Source organism: Lissotriton helveticus, chromosome 4_1 (genome assembly GCF_964261635.1).
Source record: "Lissotriton helveticus chromosome 4_1, aLisHel1.1, whole genome shotgun sequence".
NCBI lineage: Eukaryota > Metazoa > Chordata > Amphibia > Caudata > Salamandridae > Lissotriton > Lissotriton helveticus.
In genome coordinates, this window is record NC_136063.1 from 763,074,657 (window position 1) to 763,097,086 (window position 22,430).

Here is a 22,430-nt window from a genome sequence, read left to right on the forward strand (position 1 = left end):
CCTAAAATTAGATGGATCAAATTGAAGCGGAAACGAATTAATAAAAACCTATGAAAAGGGCGGTTAACCAGAGTAAGATAAAATTCAGAGCCTGAAGAGGTTGTGACCAAAGTATGTGCTCTAACCAAGGGTTTTATCAACTCCTTTTCCTCTCTTAGTAATGACAGCCGCTCAAGCATGTCACTTTTAGTTCTAACAATGTCATTCCGGGATACAGACTCCGGTGAGGAAAAGAGGTTGGGTCGGCCCAAAGCACTGAAACCATTTTTAACATAAGTCAGCCACTTAATTTTATGGGCATTGTCAAGTAAAAGACAATCTTTCAAAATGGCCTGGTTTAAAGATAATTCGCTATTAAGCCAGATTTTAAGCCACACTGCGTCAGTTTTGCGCTACTGATGCGTAACTTTTTGTGACGCATTGGCAGCATAAAACATGTGCCTTGTTGCGCCATATTTAAAAAGTGACGCATGTAGGTAGATGCGTCATTTTTTAAACCTCTGCACCACATTATACCTCTGTCAGGTGTAATGTACTCAGAGGGGTCATTTCTCCGCAAAAAGCCTCGTAATAGTGACGCAGTGAAATCTATGACATTTCACTGCGTCACTTTTAGGACACTGTTACATCAAAATCTTCCACCTGCCTCACAGCAGGCATAAGACTGAGGCAAACGCTTTCACATGGGGCCTTTCCCCATGTGATAGGATTCTGACACCTAAGAAGGAGTGCAGATGAGATGAAGCCTGTCCAGGGGAGCACAAAAGGTGAGGCTTGTGTCCAAGAGTGCAATGGACAGGACTAAACTGGAGTAGTGTGCAAAAAAAAAAATGAACCTCATTTATGAGGCCCTGCGTCAGTTTTGCACTGCTGATGCGTCACTTTTTTTGACGCATCGGCGGCATAAACATGTACCTTTTTGCGCCATATTTAAAAAGTGACGCATATAGGTAGATGCGTCACTTTTTAAACCTCTGCGCTACATTATACCTCTGTCAGGTGTAATGTACACAGAGGGGTCATTTCTCCACCAAAAGCCTCTTAATAGTGACGCAGTGAAATCTATGAGTTTTCACTGCATCACTTTTAGGACACTGTTACGTCAAAATCTCACAGCAGGCGTAAGACTGAGGCAAACGCTTTCACATGGGGCTTTCCCCATGTGAAAGGATGCATTGCTAGAGTTGCGTCATTTTTGTGACACACTCCAGCAATTCGTCACTTTTGCGCTTACAGATACATCAGAAATACTAACTTATCTGTAAGTCCTAGAAACATGATGCGTCATACATTAAATATAATGCACCATTGGTGTCACAAGGAGTGCACAGTTAAAAGTGACGCATCGCTGTTTTCATAAAGAAGGCTCTCAGTGTGCTTCCTAATCTGAGGTAACACAGGTGACATGATTGTGAAAGCTTCAAATTATTTTATTTAATCATGCACACACTTTTTATTCTTTCTCAAAAATTTAAAAGCTATTAAATTGCCCCAAAATCGATTTCTCAATAACATTTTAGAATCACAGTGCAGGTCCTATGTACAATCATTCCATTTCAGTCGTGAAAAGTCACTATTTTACAAAATACATTTACTATCTCTTGCAAACATTCCTACCAAGCATTACCCAAAAAATGAAACAAACCAACAGCAAAGAAACTCAGTCTGCTTCCCAATCTGAGGTAAAACACGTAACATGTTTGTAAAAGATTCAAATATTTTTATATAATTATGCACACACTATTTATTCCTTCTTAAAAATGTTAAAGCCATTGATTTGCACTAAAATCGTTTTTCAATTACCATTTTAGGAACAGAACACAGGTCCTATGTACAAGCATTCATTTTCACTACTGAAAGCCATTAATTTGCCCTAAAATCGTTTTTTATTTAATATTTTATGAACAGAGCACAGATCCTATTTACAAGCATTCATTTTCACTACTAAAACCCATTGTTTTGCACTAAAATCGTTTTTCAATTAACATTTTAGAAACTCTGCACAGATCCTATATACAAGCATTCATTTTCACTACTGAAACCCATTGATTTGCACTAAAATCGTTTTTCAATTACCATTTTAGGAACACAACACAGGTCCTATGTACAAGCATTCATTTTCACTACTGAAACCCATTCATTTACCCTAAAATTAATTTTTAAAATAACATTTTAGATACAGAGTGCAAGCCCTATGTACAACCATTCAACTACTGAAACATCACTATTTCACAAAATACAAATCCTCAATTTTACAAATATAGAAACCATGCATTTTCAAAAAGCATCACACAAACCAACAGCAAAGAAAATCAATGTGCTTCTTAATCTGAACTCTCTATCTAAATTAATCATAACTCACCTTTACAAATGCTTTAGGAGATTCAGAACAGTGTCAGATACACACACCAATATTTCTTTAGCAGAGCAAAAGGTATGTTCTCCAGGCACTGCAACCATTAATGGCACAGAAAACCTCTAATTCTACACACATATTGCTCATGGTAACCAATCAAAACTCTTCCCTCTGTATTTTCAAACCAACACCCTTCCCCCCTCAGCCCTTTCTACCTGTTACCATAGCAACTCCCTCCTCACTGAGCTCTCAGGTTTAAAAGTTTATTCTACAATGTTGCAAATCACCTCAGAAAGGATGTTTGACCTGCGAATACACCAGCTTATCTGGTGCAATGTTTCTTTAAATGACTTTTTTTTAACCATTCAAATTACTTCTTACACAGAACACAACCATGCACCCTAACTTACAGTTTTCAACTATTTCAATCTACCAATCATTGCTTGTGATTCAAGAGCACTGAAACTCCACAGTTCTTTTTTTTGCAAACTCCTACTGTTCCAACTGCCATTTCATTACTACACTTCATCTGACTGCACCAGAACCTCCTCTCACCATGTACTCTGTCTGGATTATTGGACATAGCTACATTCACTGGGCTCAAAGGTATGCAGCTACCAGAAATTTTCACAACCTTGATTTACCAAATGTGCACATAAAATGGATTGGCCAAAGAGGATTGAGATGTCATCAATTGATACCATTGGTGAAAACCTTTTACCATCTGCCACACCCTGACCTCATAATTTTGCACTGTGGTGGAAATGACCTAGGCACTTTGACTGGGGTAGGTCTGGAGATGCTTTTAAAGGACACCTTTGAGCAATTGATGGCACTTTTTCCTCAAACTGCCATGGTATATTCCAATATATGCCAAAGACAGAAATGGAACTGGTCCAACCAATTATGTCCACAATTTGAGAAAGCACGGAAACATGTGAATAAATCTGTTTCTGCTTACATGAGAGACTATGGAATGGGTTCAATATACAACAATAACTTGCGTTACAACATGCAAGATATCTACAGAGGAGATGGTGTGCACTTCTCAGATGAGGGGAATAGAATATTCCTCCTGAATTTAAGACTGTGCATTGGTACCTACTTGTAGGTACCTAAATGAGCCACAGAACCCAAAAGCTCTTTCCAGGGCTACCCTACCTCTGATCACTCCAAATGATTATCTTTTTCTAACTTTTTTCACTATTTTTCACCAAAGTACGCTCCCCGGTACGTTCCCCGGTGCGCGTACCGGGCGCTCCCCCCGCGCTCCCCCCCTTTTTTTTCCGCCTATATGGGCCTCCTAAGACCCCCTCAGAAAACCTAGAGGGTCAGGGAGTGCCTACCATGCCCCCTTATACCCATTCCCAACATTGTTTCTCCTCCATTTTCTATCTCAAATCTACCGAAACACAAAATGGAGGACTCTCGTAGCGCTTACCGGTACGCGTACCGGGGCGCGCACCGGTAGGCGCTCCCAAAAATGTTAAAAGTTAATTTACATAAAAACCACTGAAGACACTTTCACCAAATATAGAATAGGCCATACTACATACCAGTCCCTACCATTTTCCCAAATTTGGTGGAATTCCATTGAGCTATTTGAGCTGTAGCACTGTCTAAATATCCTGAGGTAAATTACATGACAAAAACACATCTGAAGTGTTAGAATTTACAACCAATTAAAATGTTACTTTCATTTTCTACTTTTTTTTCCTGACATTTGATTGGTTATGTACATGAATATAAATGAAAAATGAGAGGGAAACACGGCCATTTTGACTACAACTACCTGAGGTACATCTTGAAAGGATTTTCGCATTTTTTCTTCTTCACCTCTCTGTAAAGTAAGTTGATAATTTGTAAGGGGCACTTTAAGGTAATTTGTAAAAACGTTTTCTGATAATTATTTACTGTCCCTCTGCTATAGTTATAGATAGAGATAGTCTCCTCTGTTATATTTATGGATTGACTTAGGCTTCTCTGCTATAATTATGAATTTACTTACGCTTCTTCACAGGCACTTTTTTATATTTCTACTTCCTGCCTGTTTCCATACACAGCCCAAAGTTAACTTCACTGTTAAAAAATCAGAACTACATGTCTGAACTTAAACCCAACAGTGCCCTAACTCTACTGATATAGTTATTTTTTATGCAATTTACAGCAAAAAAATGGAAGGGGAGCAAGAAAATATCAATGTTTCCTTCGAGATTACATGTGAGGAGATTCTTAATGAAGATTTTGTTGAAGAAGATTTTATGGATCAGTCTTTGGATCAACAATTTATTGAATGTTTACAAGATATAGAAACATGCATTTTTGAGGAGATTCCAGATGATCTAATGCTGGAAGTTTTATTGAACTATGAAAATTCTAACCAATAAATAAATAATTATGTTTATATTATAGTATAAAGTGAAAGTTACAGTATACTATGCAATTTTAAAACATCATAAGGGAGCAGGGTAGACTACCCATGATCCCCTAGGTCTTCTCAGAGAGTACTTAAAGGATCTGTTTCTGCTTTCCTGACAGACTATGGTATGGATTCCATATACCACAATAACTTCTGTAACAACATGCTAGATATCTACATAAAAAAAGGTGTACATTGAATTTAAGACTCTGCATTGGTACCTACATGTTGGTACTTAAATCACCCACACAACACAACAACTCTATTCAGAGCTACCCTACCTCTAAGCACTTTAAATTATCATTTTACTGTTTCACTGAGTTTTCCCCATGTGTGGGGGGGAGGTGTGTGTGGAGGATGGTGGGGTGTGTCTGTGAGGTGTGTGTGTGTATGTGTCTGGGGGGTGAGGTGTATAGGTGTGTGTAGGTGTATGGGGTATGTGGGTGGGGGTGTGGGGGTGTAAGGTGTGTGTGTGGGTGTGGGTGTGTGGGGTGTTTGAGTGTAGGTGGAGGTGTGGGTGTGTGAGGTGTGTGTGGGTGGTGTGTGGGTGTGGGGGGTATTTGTGTAGGATATGTGTGTATGTGTGGGATGTGTGGGTGTGTCTGTGAAGTGTGTGTGGTTGTGGGGGGGCGAGGTGTGTGTGTGGGATGTGTGGGGTGTGTCTGTGAGGTATCTGTGTGTGCGTGTGTGTGTGTGTGTTGGGGGGGTGAGGTGTGTGTGTGAGTGTGGGTGTGTGGGATGTGTGGGTGTGGGTGTAGATGTGTAAGGTGTCGGTGTGGGGGTGTGGGGTGTTTGGGTGTGGGTGGAGGTGTGCGTGTGTGAGGGGAGTGTGTGGGTGTGGGGGTGTGGGGTTGTGTGGATGTGTGTGGGACGTACTTGTAGGTACCTAAAACAGCCACAGAACACAAAAGCTCTTTTCAGAGCTACCCTACCTCTAATCACTCAAAATGATTTTTTTACACTACTATTTTCACTATTTTTCACCAAAGTACGCTCCCCGGTACGCTCCCCGGTGCGCGTACCGGGCGCTCCCCCCGCGAAAATCGAATTTTTTTTTAAAAAAAATGTTGACCCGCGGGACCCTTTTATGGCCCCCACATCAAACCTAGGGGGTGAGGGGGGGTCTACCCTGCCCCCTTTTGATTATTTCCCCCTTTGTTTTTACCACCTCTTGTGTCTCGATCCTACCGAGACACAAGATGGCGGCCGCTCCGGACTGTTTCGAATGTTTACAGACACCCGAGAGCCAATCAGCTTTCCGTGCGCAAGTCGCGTGGCGCGCCCGGAGCGCTCCCCGGTACGCGTACCGGGGCACGCTTATAGATATATAAATTTTTTGGAACCTAAATTACTCAAAATCCTCTGGAGCACATATCTTGAGACATAGCAAAGGCACATCGGGCTACCAGTCCCTACAATTTTGCCAAGTTTGGTGAAAATCCATTCAGCCGTTCGAGCTAAAAGTGAGACCGACCGCCCTATGGAAATTAACATGGGGAAAACACGTTTTGGGACCCCCCTTTTATCTCGGCCCCCGCTTGACGAATCCCCCCCAAACTTTCAGGGAAGGAGCGGAGAGCCGCGAGGCAAAGTTGAGGAAAAATTCAGGCAGATTCCTCAGCCGGCGCCAAAGTTATTCCCAATAGAATGTTGCGATTTCCCTATGGAAAACAATCCTAACTATAACTACCTACTGACGACCGCCAGTAGGTAATATGTATGTGTGTGTATGTGTGTGTATGTGTGTATATATATATATTCACTGAAAAAACCATAGGTTATAGACCATATATAGTTAGGAATTTGCATTTACAAAACCTTGAAAATTCACTGAAAAAACCATAGGTTAGAGACCATATATAGTTAGCTGGACATTTTATTGACATAAAACCAATGAAATTCCATATATAGTTAGTTGCACTAACTATATATCGCGCACCCGCAATCCACTGCTGATGATGTCACATATTACATCATTCATGACATGGTCAGTGACATCACTGATGACATCACTGATGACATCTCAAATGACATCACTGATGACATCACTGATGACATCTCAAATGACATCACTGATGACATCATCTAGTGTCTGTGTGTTTTTGTAAAGTTTAAATATGTTTTACATATTGAAGAATGAGTGGATGTATGGAAGACTGAGTGTGTGTGTGGCTGGCTGGGAGGTGTGTGACTCTGTGCATATCAATGTGTACTTGTATCAGTGATTGTATAAGAGAGTAAGTATGTGTTAGTATATGTGTGAAAAGTATGGTGTTCTGTGTTTAACTGTATAGATGAGGAAATCGAAGTGTGATTGATTCTTCACAGGACTGACTAGGTGTATGAGTGCATATGATAGTGTTGTAATAATGAGTGACTGTATGTATGAGTGATTGTATGGGTGAATGAGTGAATGTGTGTGTAGACGTAGGAATCAGTGAGTGCGTATGTAGTAACTGGTATTGGTGTGTCATGATGTCATCAGTGATGTCATTTGAGATGTCATCAGTGATGTCATTTGAGATGTCATCAGTGATGTCATCAGTGATGTCACTGAAGTATGGTGTTCTGTGTTTAACTGTATAGATGAGGAAATGGAAGTGTGATTGATTCTTTACAGGACTGACTAGGTGTGTGAGTAACTCCATGGATGAGTGGCAGTGTGTGAGTGTCTGCATAGGTGTATGAGTGCATATGATAGTGTTGTAATAATGAGTGACTGTATGTATGAGTGATTGTATGGGTGAATGAGTGAAGGTGTGTGTAGACGTAGGAATCAGTGAGTGCGTATGTAGTAACTGGTATTGGTGTGTCATGATGTCATCAGTGATGTCATTTGAGATGTCATCAGTGATGTCATCAGTGATGTCATTTGAGATGTCATCAGTGATGTCATCAGTGATGTCACTGACCATGTCATGAATGATGTAATATGTGACATCATCAGCAGTGGATTGCGGGTGCGCGATATATAGTTAGTGCAACTAACTATATATGGAATTTCATTGGTTTTATGTCAATAAAATGTCCAGCTAACTATATATGGTCTCTAACCTATGGTTTTTCAGTGAATTTTCAAGGTTTTGTAAATGCAAATTCCTAACTATATATGGTCTATAACCTATGGTTTTTTCAGTGAATTTCATTGGTTTTTTAAAAGCTAATATCTATAGCTGTAAAATATATTCTTTATTACGTGACGTATCACGTAGCCACGTGAGACGCCTCATGACGCGTCGCATAACCGTGACGTATCGGCTCTGCAGCGCAAACAAAACCCGTAACGTAAGCGTGCCGGAGCACGCTTACAGATATATATATTTTTTTTAACCTTAATTAGACAAAATCCACACGTGCACATATCTTGAGGCCTTGCAAAGGCACATCAAACAAACAGTCCCTACAATTTTGCCAAGTTTGCTGGAAATCTATTCCCTTAATTTTTTTTTTACTGTTTCTCTTGGTTTTCCCCTTGTTACGCTTACCGGGACGCTACCCGATACGCGAACCGGACGCTCCAAAAACACAAGATGGCGGACTCCCGTTACGCTGCCGGTTAGCTGCCCGGTTCGCGTACCGGGAAGCGCCTCTACCGCGAAAAATCGCGGGGGACTTTAATATCCCCCTCATCAATCCTAGGGGGTCAGGAGGGGTTTACCTTGCCCCCTTTCCTTCATTTCCCCCTTCTTTTTTCACCACATCTTGTCTCTCGAACCTACCGAGAGACAAGATGGCGGCCGCTCCGGACTGTTTACAATGTTGACAGCTACGCTGCCGGTTAGCTGCCCGGTTAGCTGCCCGGTGAGCTGCCCGGTTCGCGTACCGGGACGCGCCTCTACGGCGTAAAATCGCAAAAAAAATTATTTATTTTTTTTTGCCCCGCGGGGCACTTTAATATCCCCCTCATCAATCCTAGGGGGTCAGGAGTGGTCTACCTTGCCCCCTTTCCTTCATTTCCCCCTTCGTTTTTCACCACATCTTGTCTCTCGATCGTACCGAGAGACAAGATGGCGGCCGCTCCGGACTGTTTAGAATGTTGACAGACACCGGAGAGCCAATCAGCTTCGCTTCGCGAAGTTCCGTTACGCGTCAGGTACGCGAACCGGGGCGCTAACCGGAGCGCTGTCACAGATATATATATTTTTTTAAACGTTAATTTCTCAAAATCCACTGGAGCACATATATTGAGACATAGCAAAGGCACGTCGGGCAAACCATATCTACAATTTTGCCAAGTTTCATGTAAATCTATTCAGCCGTTCGAGCTAAAAGTGAGTCCAACCGCCCTATGGAAAAATGAATGGGAAAACGTGTTTTGGGACCCCCCTTTTTTCTCGGCCCCCCCTTGACGAAACCCCCCCAAATTTTCGTGGGCTGCTCAGAAACAAAATGTGCCATTTTCCTGAAAATGTCAGCCAATTCCGTCCACAAAAGCCAAAGTTATTAGACACAGAAATCCCATAGAGAAAAAATCCTAACTATATATACCCACTGGCTATCGCCAGTAGGTAATATACATATATAAACATATATAATCTGCATATCTATATAAATATAAATGCATGCATACATATACATATATGCATACATATGCATGTTATTTACATGAAAGTTTTAAAAACACTAATAAAAGCAAAGCTAAAAAGCCACCTCATTACAAACAGAATGGCTTTAACTTAAACGAGGGCGAGATCTATTGCATTTTCAATGCTTGTTTACTTTGGTTCTATCAAGAAGGCATTCAGATGTGTCACACATTTGCCATAAATTCTGAATGTTAGCACTCTAGTTGCTCATTAGATCACTGTAGTAAAGCTAGTGCTCACCAGGGAAGTCTGCTGCTAATCATGGTTTGCAGCCATTTTCCCGCATTTTTTATCCCGCAGACTTTCAGTCCGCATACCATTATCCCGCAAGGTCATTGACCTCGCATACCATTATCCCGCATTTTTTCAAAACGCATGTGCATTTATCGCGCATGCCTTTACAAAGAATTACGTTTTAAAGGCATGTATGGTAAATGCATTTGCGTTGTGAAAACCACGATGACGAGAGAGGTAAGTGGGTTTGTGTTAATTTTTTCGTGGGTTAGTGATTGTGTAGTGTAGTGTTGTGTAGTGTAGTGTTGTGTTAGTGTAGTGTAGAGTTGTGGTGGTTGTTTAGTGTAGGGTCATGCTGGGGGTAGTGTTTTAGGGTTTAGGGTTGTGTTGTAGTGTTTGCGTAGTGTAGGGTCATGCTGGGGGTAGTGTTTTAGTGTTTTGGGTAGTGTTGTAGTGTTTGCGTAGTGTAGGGTCATGCTGGGGGTAGTGTTTTAGGGTTTTGGGTAGTGTTGTAGTGTTTGCGTAGTGTAGGGTCATGCTGGGGGTAGTGTTTTAGGGTTTTGGGTAGTGTTGTAGTGTTTGCGTAGTGTAGGGTCATGCTGGGGGTAGTGTTTTAGGGTTTTGGGTAGTGTTGTAGTGTTTGCGTAGTGTAGGGTCATGCTGGGGGGTAGTGTTTTAGGGTTTTGGGTAGTGTTGTAGTGTTTGCGTAGTGTAGGGTCATGCTGGGGGTAGTGTTTTAGGGTTTTGGGTAGTGTTGTAGTGTTTGCGTAGTGTAGGGTCATGCTGGGGGTAGTGTTTTAGGGTTTTGGGTAGTGTTGTAGTGTTTGCGTAGTGTAGGGTCATGCTGGGGGTAGTGTTTTAGGGTTTAGGGTAGTGTTGTAGTGTTTGCGTAGTGTAGGGTCATGCTGGGGGTAGTGTTTTAGGGTTTAGGGTAGTGTTGTAGTGTTTGCGTAGTGTAGGGTCATGCTGGGGTGTAGTGTTTTAGGGTTTTGGGTAGTGTTGTAGTGTTTGCGTAGTGTAGGGTCATGCTGGGGGTAGTGTTTTAGGGTTTAGGGTAGTGTTGTAGTGTTTGCGTAGTGTAGGGTCATGCTGGGGTGTAGTGTTTTAGGGTTTTGGGTAGTGTTGTAGTGTTTGCGTAGTGTAGGGTCATGCTGGGGGTAGTGTTTTAGGGTTTAGGGTAGTGTTGTAGTGTTTGCGTAGTGTAGGGTCATGCTGGGGGTAGTGTTTTAGGGTTTAGGGTTGTGTTGTAGTGTTTGCGTAGTGTAGGGTCATGCTGGGGGTAGTGTTTTAGGGTTTAGGGTTGTGTTGTAGTGTTTGCGTAGTGTAGGGTCATGCTGGGGGTAGTGTTTTAGGGTTTAGGGTAGTGTTGTAGTGTTTGCGTAGTGTAGGGTCATGCTGGGGTGTAGTGTTTTAGGGTTTTGGGTAGTGTTGTAGTGTTTGCGTAGTGTAGGGTTATGCTGGGGGTAGTGTTTTAGGGTTTAGGGTAATGTTGTAGTGTTTGTGTAGTGTAGGGTCATGCTGGGGGTAGTGTTTTAGGGTTTAGGGTAGTGTTGTACTGTTTGTGTAGTGTAGGGTCATGCTGGGGGTAGTGTTTTAGGGTTTAGGGTAGTTTAGTTGTTTAGTGTATGCTAAAGGCATATTCGTTCTAAAAGTTTTCGTTATTTTAATTTGTGACCTAATAGTACATGCGGGATTTTTTTTGCGGACTGATGGTATGCGGGATTTCGGCATATATTCGCTAATCATACTTTCTATGGCAAAATGAACCCCCTCATTTTGTTCCTTTTTAAATTAAATGTTTTAAAAGTTACCACTTTATTCCAATCAAGATGGCTTCAGGTGTGCCATACCTTTGTAATAAGTAGGACTGTTAGCACTCTAGTTGTTCTTTAGAACACTCTGGGACATTCTGTCATTGGGCTATAGTTGGGCTACATCTGGCTGATATTTGGGCTACATTCGTTTTTTTTGTCTCTGGTGGCCATCTTTGGGCTACATTGGGCTACATTGGGCTACATTTGGGCTCCAACATATATATAGCCCAATGTAGCCCAATATATATTTTTCAAAGTTAATTTTCGTAAAAACCACTGGAGCCTATATCTTGAGACATAGCAAAGGCACATCGGGCTACCAGTCCCTACAATTTTGCCAAGTTTGGTGTAAATCCATTCAGCCGTTCAGGCTAAAAGTGAGGCCAACCGCCCTATGGAAAATTGCATGGGAAAAACACGTTTTGGGACCCCCCTTTTTTCTCGGCCCCCCCTTGACGAAACCCCCCCAAATTTTCAGGGGCTGCTCAGAAACAAAATGTTCCATTTTCCTGAAAATTTCAGCCAATTCTGTCCTCAAACGCCAAAGTTATTCGACATAGAATTTTCAAAAATCCCATAGGAAACAAATCCTAACTATATATACCTACTGGCTATCGCCAGTAGGTAATATATATATATATATATATATATATATATATATATACATATATACACACACACACACAAATCCACCTCCAGGGAAACCGAAGGAAGGAGCCACAAACGAGGACTGTGCAGAGAGGTTCTTTATTTGTTTAGCAGGTAAGGTGTTAGGCATTTCGGCGTTTTGCCTTCCTCAGACGCCACTGCCCAACTGCAAGAACGTGCGCCCAGCTCATTTATGACTCTGCAGCACTCCTTAATTGATCGGTGCACGCCTGCCCCAACCATGTGATCGTTGATTGCAGTGTCGATCTGCTGACACTACAACACCCAGCATACTCCAATCTGGGCTGATAGTACGTGGGGAAACCGAGGAAAAGTTCTTCTGTTTCAAGGCGTATGCAGTGCTCAGCGACCTTCAAACAGTCTTTTAAAACATAGGAACCCCTCAAGTCCCAGCAATACCGCTTCAACCCACAGGGTACAGGTCCGCCAGGTCGTGGGTCGGTAATAGTTCACCAATACCATCTGTGAAGTCACAGACTGCTCTCACGCAGCGTCCCGTGCTTTCCTGCTTAGCTATGGGTGGGTTGCCTTATGCCAATACCTTGACGAAAGAAACTGCAAACGCAGACACCAGAAAAAGGCAGCCAACTTCACGAAACGGGAGCCTTGACGTGTCTCTGGACGACAAGATAATATGCAAATCCACCTCCAGGGAAACCGAAGGAAGGAGCCACAAACGAGGACTGTGCAGAGAGGTTCTTTATTTGTTTAGCAGGTAAGGCGTTATGCATTTATATATATATATATATATATTGATCTCTAAAAAAATAATCACGCTGATAATATTCATATCTCTTGTAAATATCTAAGAAATCTTTCTTCGTACACCTACAACGTCACGCGGAGTAAACTGACGCCACCTATCGGCACACAAGGGTACTGCTATCAAAACTCTTCCGAATCCAGCCGGACACCTGGAAGTTCAAAGGTAAGGAATCTACGGCTAGATGTCTCTATCAGATGCATCTCTCTTCATATATATTATATTATGGCACCTCCTCATACGTTAATACTTTGAGGTATAAATGGCTTTTCCTTCTAGAGACGGTAGTTATAATAAAAGTAGCTACAGAGTAACATAGTTCCGCATCTTCAAACAGGTTACACTTAAAAGCTTCCTGATCATAAATATAGATTTCAGTAACAAACAGAGGTCATAGTATTTGCTTTCATAAGTCCTTGTAAAATAATGTACAGAGCAAGATAAAATGTATAGTAGATTGATTTTAAGTGCCAGAACATGGGCATTTGTAAAGAGTCTGTGACTATACCCCATTTTAGGAAATAGAAACTTAAAGTGCAATGTGCCTAAATGCAATCTTGTAAGACTCTATGTTACGTATTTTGCGCTATTAATACCTCATTTTGGTTCCTTCTTTTATAGGGGCTGAGCAATAACTACGTACAGAGAGCTTGCTGTTCTCTAGTTTGTCCCAGTCTGCCTCTCTCTTCCCCATTAAAATAGTTTTTAATTGCTTCTTGCTATGACGCAAGATACTAGGTCCTTATCCACCGTCAATAAAATGCTTTTGATATAAGCTAGCCATGTGATCCTCTTTCTGTTCTCAAGTGTTATGACAATCTAATATCAATTCTTTGGTAAACTTCGTACCAGTTTTACCCCATGGACTGCGGCAAAATAAAACGGGTCTTGTTTGGCTATTATCCTGTAAGAAAGGTACTGCCATAACACTGCACGCAGCAGAGCGGATTGCGAATATTACTGCAATGTATTTGACTGAAAATGTACTGATGAAAGGAGAAATGCCAATGAAAACTTAAAATAAATAAAAAAATAAAAAGAAAGGTACTGCCAGCTCTTTATGTACAATACAAGAGGAGTTTGACTTTGGGATCGCCAAAAGTATATCGAAAAAGATTTTTTCTGAGGCTGTAAGGGAGCACAATTTTCCCAACCCCACAATGGTGCCCCATTGGCAGAAACTCTGAAAAGGGCTTCTATGTATCTTTAAAATGTTAGTTTCCCAGCTTTCAGCTGTGTCCCCAAATTACCACAACTATTCAATTGTATACTGATGTATGGAAAACCTTTGGTTTCGTACAGGCCCTCGCCCATAATATTGTGTACCCTTTTTTCAGCCTGCCCTTTTACACACACCATGGTAAATGTTTACTTTAGGTTAACTTTCATATCTTTGTCCTCCATATATGATACGAAGGTGGCAATCAACAGGTGAAACTCGTTAGCGGTTCTAGAAATCAGAACTGCGTTATCAGCATATAGGAGAATAGGGAATAGACGATTGTTAAGCCAAGGTGCATCAGCCTGAACCTTTTGCCATGTCTTATCCACTCCATTGATGTATAATGAAAACAGAGAGGCAAGCACACACGCCTGTTGTATCCCACATGATACCTTAGCGTACTCGGGCAGTCAAGCGGGCATACAGTTGTGATGAAAAGGCAATAATCCCACACATGGTTGTCCAGTGAGAATCAACAGAGCATTCGTCCTTACAATTAAGCCTGCTAGGGTAGCCACTACTGTAAAATTCCTCATCAGTGCGCCCATTTCCACATGCAAACTACACTTCTACATAGGGTCCAGGACCACACACTGCTCTGTCTGTTGATATAATGGACAGTGGTGGTGGTGTTTGACAGAACCTGAATGAGCTCCCTGATACTAAGAAGAAAGGCCTTCATAACAAGGCGAATCCCACACAGTTCTAACACATTTATGTGCAGATTGGCATCAAAGGCCTGGCGCCCTCATTTCACCCAAATGGTATTCCAACCCAGCAAGGAGGCGTCTGTAACCACGTTAGCCTGAGCCAACAGAGGGCTGAACGGGCAAACCTTTAGAAGTTTGGAGGGATCCAGCCACTACTGCAGATTTGGATGAACAAACAGGAAAATCTGCACCTTAATCAAGATGCTTCCTTGGTGTTGCACCCACTGCCTCCTCAGACACCACTGGTCAGGCTCACTGCCATCTGACGTGAGGTGCCAACAGAATGCACGATGCTCAACAGGCAATAGACCTTCAGGACTGAGATTCCAGCTCAGGTCAGACACACTGAAATCATCACCTGAATATCTGCAGTCCTCCTAGGAGGAAGGAGACCACCACAATAAGAGTCAGCTTTTGTGTGGGAATGAGGCAAGACTTCTGGATATTGATGGTAAAGCCCAGGTTGGTATCAACCACTGGAGATGTTCCTAGGTCAGCTTTGAGGACTATACACCGGTAAGTCATTCAAGTATAGAAATACACGGACTCTTAACCTTTATAGCATAGAAGCCATGGCAGCGCGGGCCATAGTATGTCCAAACAGGAGGATGGCAAACTAGAAGTAAAAGGAGTCCACAGTGAGCCTCAAGTAGCACATGCGGTCAGGGAGAATTAAAAGATTAAAATAGCAGTCCTGGAAGTCAGGGGACACCAAGCAATCTCCAGAGCTGAATAGGATGGTGACTCCAAACACTTCATTATGAACTCGTACTAATGAATGAACGGATTCAGAAGTGCTTGTTTGGGACCCAGAAGCTAAAGGGAGTGATCCTCTCTTTCAGAGCCACTACTTCAATGACCCTTTTGTCCAGGAAGGACTTCTGCCTTAAGGCTCAAGGAGTGAACCTGTGAGCATTGTGTGAAGAAGTCCTTCGATTCGTGAAAAGACAGAAAGGGAAGAGCATAGCCCCTGTAGATTAGTCGGAGACCCATCCTTCGAAGTGAATAAATAGGGGACCCCCCCACGAGGCTGAATACCTTCTCTATAAGGTCCAGCTCAATCTCATTTGTTGCTGCGAAAAAAGCTCTGAGCAGGAGCAACCAGAATCTTTGGCCCAGCGGAAAAGCACCTTTGTCAGATCAGTTTGGTCCCAGCCCTCTGGAGGTCTTTGAGGCCAAAACGTTTCTTAGTACCAGGTTGCGGGAAAAGTTAGGAGAAGTACATGGACATCTGCCAAGGGGTCCAAGACCTTGAAAACAGCACTTGGGGGTCAAGACTTATTCCAGCAGATGTCAGAGGCGGGGTCCAGAGAATGTCCAGTTGGAACTGGTCAGTTGTGTAAAAGGCCTCTAGTAGCTTGTCGTACACCTGTAGCTTGAACAGGGGGTCAGCCTTATGATCCTTGGAGTGCATTTCTTTGTACGGAGTATGAGAGGGAGAGAAGGCCCAGTCTTGAGGGCTCTTCTCAAGGCACAGACAGCAGTTGAAGTCCACTTCTGTTCTTATACAAAGGTCCAGCAAGTGTTCCGAGGTGGGTACTGTGGATGCCACATTTATGCCTTGCACCACCCTGAGGGTGGCAAGCTCTTCGCCACTCCCTAACCAATGGGATAAAAGTTAACGGGGTAACCCAACCTACTTTTGCAATATTTCCTGTGACTTTTAGTGCAAAACCACAGTTCTACCCGTGAGTGGCAGATATGCCAATTTAATCATGCAGAAAGGGGAGCACAGGCACTTTACCACCGGTAGCAGGTGTAAAGTGAAAAGTCAAGGCATAAATCTGGGAGATGGTCATTTCCAACAGTAGGGCAAGTGTGCGACATCAGGCACCATGGACCGAGAGAAAGAATGGGAGATCAATTACATTTAGGTAACAACCTCACTCTATACTGCTAATCAGATAATGATTGGTAGAGATGGCACACCACTACATGAAGGAAAGGACTAGTTGACTAGGACCACAGTGCCAGATTCACAGTTCATTTTATTGATCATCTAGATATAAGAAGAATGTTTAACTGGTGAAGAGTTGCTCTGCAAATGTTGTTCTATTGTATGTTAACATCAAATATTAACCTTTCACATAAATTTCAACCTTCGAAAAAAAATGTGATCTTCTGTTCCTCCCAAATGAGCAAGTTAATTACCTTCAGTAACGTTTCTTTGCTTCTTTTGGTGGATGCTTTATGTAACCGCAGATTCATCACCCTGTGAATATTCACCCAGGCATCAGACTGGATCTAGAAACTCAACAGCAGTACTCCTGCACACCCGTAGGTCATGCGGCTCTGCTTCAATCCCTTTCCACTCTAGAAATGACAAGCGTGGCTGCATGGAAGTTTCACCCATGCATGCAGACCTAAGTTGCTTTCTTAGGCTTGTCTGCATGCTCAGACTCCGAGATCATTGCAAACTGGCTTGACAAGAGAGCAGACTACTAGTTTTGTGAACTTTTTAAATAGAAAGGAGCCTATTCCATAAAACGGGGAGATGGGAGGACAGTGAGGAATTTGCATGTTAGCCTATCTACTAGAAACAGGGCTGCCAAAGGAAGTGAGTTGTTCCTCCAATAGATACTTCTAACCGCAGATTCCTCACTTTGTAGATACCAATGCAGTACCTTCCCAGGTGGTGGCTCTGTGGACTGGCTCAGACCAAAAAGTACTGCGCAGGATCGAACTAACAAAACGCCAATCCCACTATGTTGCGTAACTAGGTCTCTGGCCTAGTTCTACTAGGTTTGGCTTTCCCACCCACAGATGTCTGAACTTAGTTTGAGCGTGAAAATCCAAGTCATTGGAGCCCCACAAAACCCCCACTTGACATACTTGTCAGTGTGATGTCCGTGCTTTCTGGGTTACTAACAGTCCCTTAAAGGAATCAGGAACGCAGTGGTACTACAAACCCAATTTCAGGCTTTATAATATCACACACAAGCCACAATATATATATTTTAGATGTGTATTTCAACAGACTCATCCTGTTACGTAATAAAGGAGTAATAACCATATAGAATATAATTAGAACAGCACTAATGCATATCACTTACAGCAAGAACAATATCAACATTTCTACCATGATTTGAATGGTTCTAGCAATCTAACGCTCTAAAGACTACTTCTATGTGCTACACTAGGAGAGCATGGAATAGCTAGACTCTAGATTTTCTTGGAATTCAGCGCACTGCATACCTGTCCACAGCACATAAGCTGTAGTTATAAGACTTCAGACAGGAGAGCGTTATCTTGAAAGGAAAAAACGCATCAGATGGGCTCAGCTCCTCTCCTAGTGTTTTTGACGATATCAGCACTCAGCACAGGAACAGATGCTGCACAGTATGGCAGTCTGCATGACCGCTTGCAATAATCTGAGGCTACGACCTCTCTGCTTCAGTGGTCAATTCATAGGGTTGATCAACAATCTTTACCCTGCATTTTGGACTTTCAACTCCATCTAAGAAGCGATATAAAGCGATAAAAAAATGTCAATTCAGACTATGAGCCTGATTCACAAAGCTGATTGCCTGTAGTAAAGTTACGAGTGCGGAGTCTCTGTACTGCGCACTCTTTGTAGTGTGGAAATTCCACACCAAGGGTGGAGACTCCGTCCTTAGTGCGAAGATTCAGAAATCGTAACTTTAGTACATGTAAGGTACCTTTGTGAATCGAGCCTTCTATGTTTATTTTGGTGATTCACTGTCCGACCTTGAAATGTAGAGATTAGAAAACTTGCACTAGACTAATGTTGCCTTAGGTGTTAGAAAATTCAATGGTTGGATGATTTGGCACTCTCACAAGTTCAGTGAAAGATAATAACTTTCAGCATATGGGCTAAAGAAAGACAGGCCTAACTTAACATGCTCAAAATGGAGTCTGACTTTTGGATATTTACAACACATTAACACACATTAGGTTAACCCTTCACGGTGTGACCGTGCCCGCCCCTTGTACCAGCCTTGTTATCTGATACCTACGTGTTCAGATAGCGTTGAATGGCTGAGCTGCCAAAGAACAAGATTGCCCCCGCAGGCCTAATGTTAACCCCCTAACATTTTAGCCCTATCACCAGCATCCTTTCATCTCCCCCAGAACTCTCTAGTGGATGGCTTGTAGTGAGCGAGAGAGCGCAAAGGAAACGATCTGATAGCCACCCTGTCTGTGTTGGCGACCATAAATCCAACGCCCAGGGTCATCCTCAGGGCTGGGCTTTTTGATTTATAAGAACCATCCACTTTCCTTGTAAATAGGTTGGTAACATTAGGGTGTTGAGGAGACCAATCGGAAGCCGGATTCTCCTGTTCTAGACTCAGTAAAGGCCAAAGAATATCTGTTAGCCATTGCTTCGTGACAGAGTAGAAGACTTTAAGGGGCGTATGTATCACAGGTGCTTGTTCACAACTTTTCTAGGGAGCAGCCCCACATTACAAGAAGTGACATCAGATCTTAAGCCCTCACATATATGTTTAGCAGGTCTATCATGAGTACATTTCAGCACATTTCGAGTATACTAGCAAACCCCCCTGATTTAGGCAGAAGTCAGAAGATTCACACTTTTGTAAGCTTCACATAAACCAATGTTGCCTTTTGTCAGCGTAAAGCTTCCTCTCCCCATAGTGCTTTAACAGAAAAAAATAGCGATATTTAAATTATTAAAACACCTCCTATGGGGTAGTATGCGCTACATACATGCTATTTATTTTGTGTAAATACTGGGAAAGACCAACACATCTGACAATCATACAGTGAATGCATATGTCCAAAACAGGGACTGAACAAAGTGAAAAGCTGCCTCTCTTAAGTTTGTGTGAAGTGCTACCAAGGTGTGCACCTTTATTTCCCCTCTGCTGCATTTGCTTCTAGGTGTCAGGCTCCTGGCTGCTGCCAGCCAGGAGACTCAAACAAAAGGAGGCCCGATAACCCCTCACTGTTATGGGCCCAGGAGGAGTCAGAAACAAGCACTGGCATAGCCAACAGGTCTCGCCTTTGAGACCTTATAAATGTTTAGCCATGAAACAGTTGCTGTTGCACCAAGGATATTGTGCTGCATAACTAAATACTTATAAGGTCCCAAAAGCGAGACCTATTTGCTGTGCCAATGCTGGTTAGGTATTTATGGTGTGCTTGCTTAAGTTTTCTGTTCGCAGGTGCAGGCCTCATTATGGATTCATCTGCAATAATACCACCCCCAGTGTTCCTAACTCAACGTGGAAGTCTACCCTTTGAATGGGAAGAGTGGGCTGATATTTTGAAAATTACTAAGAGGCTTTGGATGGTAAGGAATTTGGTTCTTCACGGAAAAAAGCACTCTTGTGGAGTGCATTAGGCAAAAAGGGTCAGCGTGTGTTTAAGTATTTATCGGCTGCTACGGGGGTGATGGCCAGCAAAGTGAGGACGTGTATATAGAGAAAAAGGAAGGACTAGAAAAAAGATTTGCCAAGGACACAAACACAGTCAAGTGTAGGCATTGATTTTATACCCAACCATGCAGGGTGGACGAAACAGTACCTGAATTTGGTGCTAGGTTGCGTGAGTTATCTGCCGAATGTCAATGTGATATGATGATGGATGAGATAATCCCCAACCAGTTGATTGTACAGTTTAGAAGTAAAAAAAAAAATGCAGGAGAGATTATGAGCAGGAGAGAATTCTTCACTTAAGGATGCTATCAAAAAAAGTGTGGTGGGGTGGTGTGGAGTGCAAAGAAACGATGGATTTAGGCCCAGATCTCTGTGCTGGGGTGAATGTATGACATTGTTCTGCATTCTGTCCATCAATTGTTGTTTTTGCATTTGTCACCCCGAGTGGGATGGGTATGCTCAGACGTGAGTCCCATGCTCTCCACACCACTGGAGTCAAGCTATCCAGGCTGATGAAGGCTGATAGCCAGAAACCGGTCCTTGGATGCTTGATTCCGGTCCAGGAAAGACATGGCTTGGCAGTTCGGGCTGGACTGTTCCCATGAGGCACAGGGTCAAGGCTGATTTGCATATGGCCATGTCTGACCTGGGGTGGTGTGGAGTGCAAAAAAACGATGGATTTAGGCCCAGATCTCTGTACTGGGGTGAATGTATGACATTGTTCTGCATTCTGTCCATCAATTGTTGTTTTTGCATTTGTCACCCCGAGTGGGATGGGTATGCTCAGACGGGAGTCCCATGCTCTCCACAGCACTGGAGTCAAGCTATCCAGGCTGATGAAGGCTGATAGCCAGAAACCGGTCCTTGGATGCTTGATTCCGGTCCAGGAAAGACAGGGCGTGGCAGTTCGGGCTGGACTGCTCCCATGAGGCACAGGGTCAAGGCTGATTTGCATATGGCCATGTCTGACCTGGGGTGGTGTGGAGTGCAAAGAAATGATGGATTTAGCCCCAGATCTCTGTACTGGAGTGAATGTATGACATTGTTCTGCATTCTGTCCATCAATTGTTGCTTTTGCATTTGTCACCCCGAGTGGGATGGGTATGCTCAGACGTGAGTCCCATGCTCTCCACACCACTGGAGTCAAGCTATCCAGGCTGATGAAGGCTGATAGCCTGAAACCGGTCCTTGGATGCTTGATTCCGGTCCAGGAAAGACATGGCTTGGCAGTTTGGGCTGGACTGTTCCTGTTAGGATTTAGGAGCCTTGACTGGTGTGAGTAATCTGGGTCTGAACATTTTTCCCCTACCCCTTGCCTGGTGAGCCGGAACATTTGTAGACGCTCCCTAACTAGCTTAAGGAGGAGCGGCAGACATTGGTGGTTGCTTGGCTTACTTCCCCGTGACCACGCCCCCTCTCCACTTCCTGGTTCCTGCTCATGTGTTGCTGGCGTTTTTTGGACCCTCCGGTCGATTGTAGAGGTTTCCTTCCCCTTATTCCTGTTGCTGCCTCTGTGCCCAGTTGGATTCCAGCCTGTGAGCGCCCTGTGTGAGTGGCTGCCGGTCTTCGGCATTTCTCTGTGTTTTCGAGTGAGTGTTTCCGCCGCCCCTGCCAAAGCTCCCGCATTTTGCGGGCGTCTTCTGCTCGTTTCCTCCAGTTCCCCTCCCGGTTTTGTGGCTTAATCTAATCCTTGCCTTCCTTCATTGTGGTGAACCCTTTGAGTGTGAGCGCTCCGCCCTGGTGCTCCATTTGGGCCGGGTGTCTCACCTCCTGAGTGAGTACTGCTCCGCTGCAGTGCCCCCCTTGCAGCCGGTCGGTGCTCCTCACTCCCTACATTCATTTTGTTTGTCTTTGAGGTGTGGTTGTACTGCTCCGCTGTACTTGCCCCTTTGCAGCCGGTCGGTGCACCTCACTCCCTTTATCCCTTTTTTTTGTATCTGAGAAGTGGTTGTACTGCTCCGCTGCATTTGCCCCATTGCAGCCGGTCGGTGCACCTCACTCCCTTTCTTCACTTTCGTTTGTGTCTGAGGTGTGTTGAGTCCTTCGTGAGTTCTGCTTATCCTGGCCTGTTTCCGAGGCCTCCTGCTTTCCCCTGAATTCTGAACTCATCGTTGAAGCATGTCCGACCTACAGTTGGGGTAAGATTCTGGATTATTCACACATGTCAATGTTTTCTTCTTTATAATTAGACATAAGGTGGGATTGTTACTGTTTATGCCTTGCTTTTGTCTCCTAGCCTGGACGATCCCCTGAGACGCCTTCTGTTATTCTTTGACCCCTCGTATGAGGAGAGTGGT

The 22,430-nt window shown here is 43.3% G+C and overlaps 1 protein-coding gene across 7 annotated transcripts in view; it reads right to left on the reverse strand.

Moving 5' to 3' along the window:
• Window positions 1-22,430, reverse strand: part of PSMA8 (proteasome 20S subunit alpha 8) — a 443,554-nt gene that overhangs the window by 153,137 nt on the left and 267,987 nt on the right. Inside the window, exon 7 of one of the 7 annotated variants that reach the window (XM_078687393.1) lies at window positions 4,149-4,196. The exons of the other annotated variants lie outside the window; for them this stretch is intronic. Coding sequence (XP_078543519.1) covers window positions 4,149-4,196 — 48 coding nt within the window. The remainder of the gene's footprint in view (window positions 1-4,148; window positions 4,197-22,430) is intronic. 7 annotated transcript variants of the gene reach the window in all.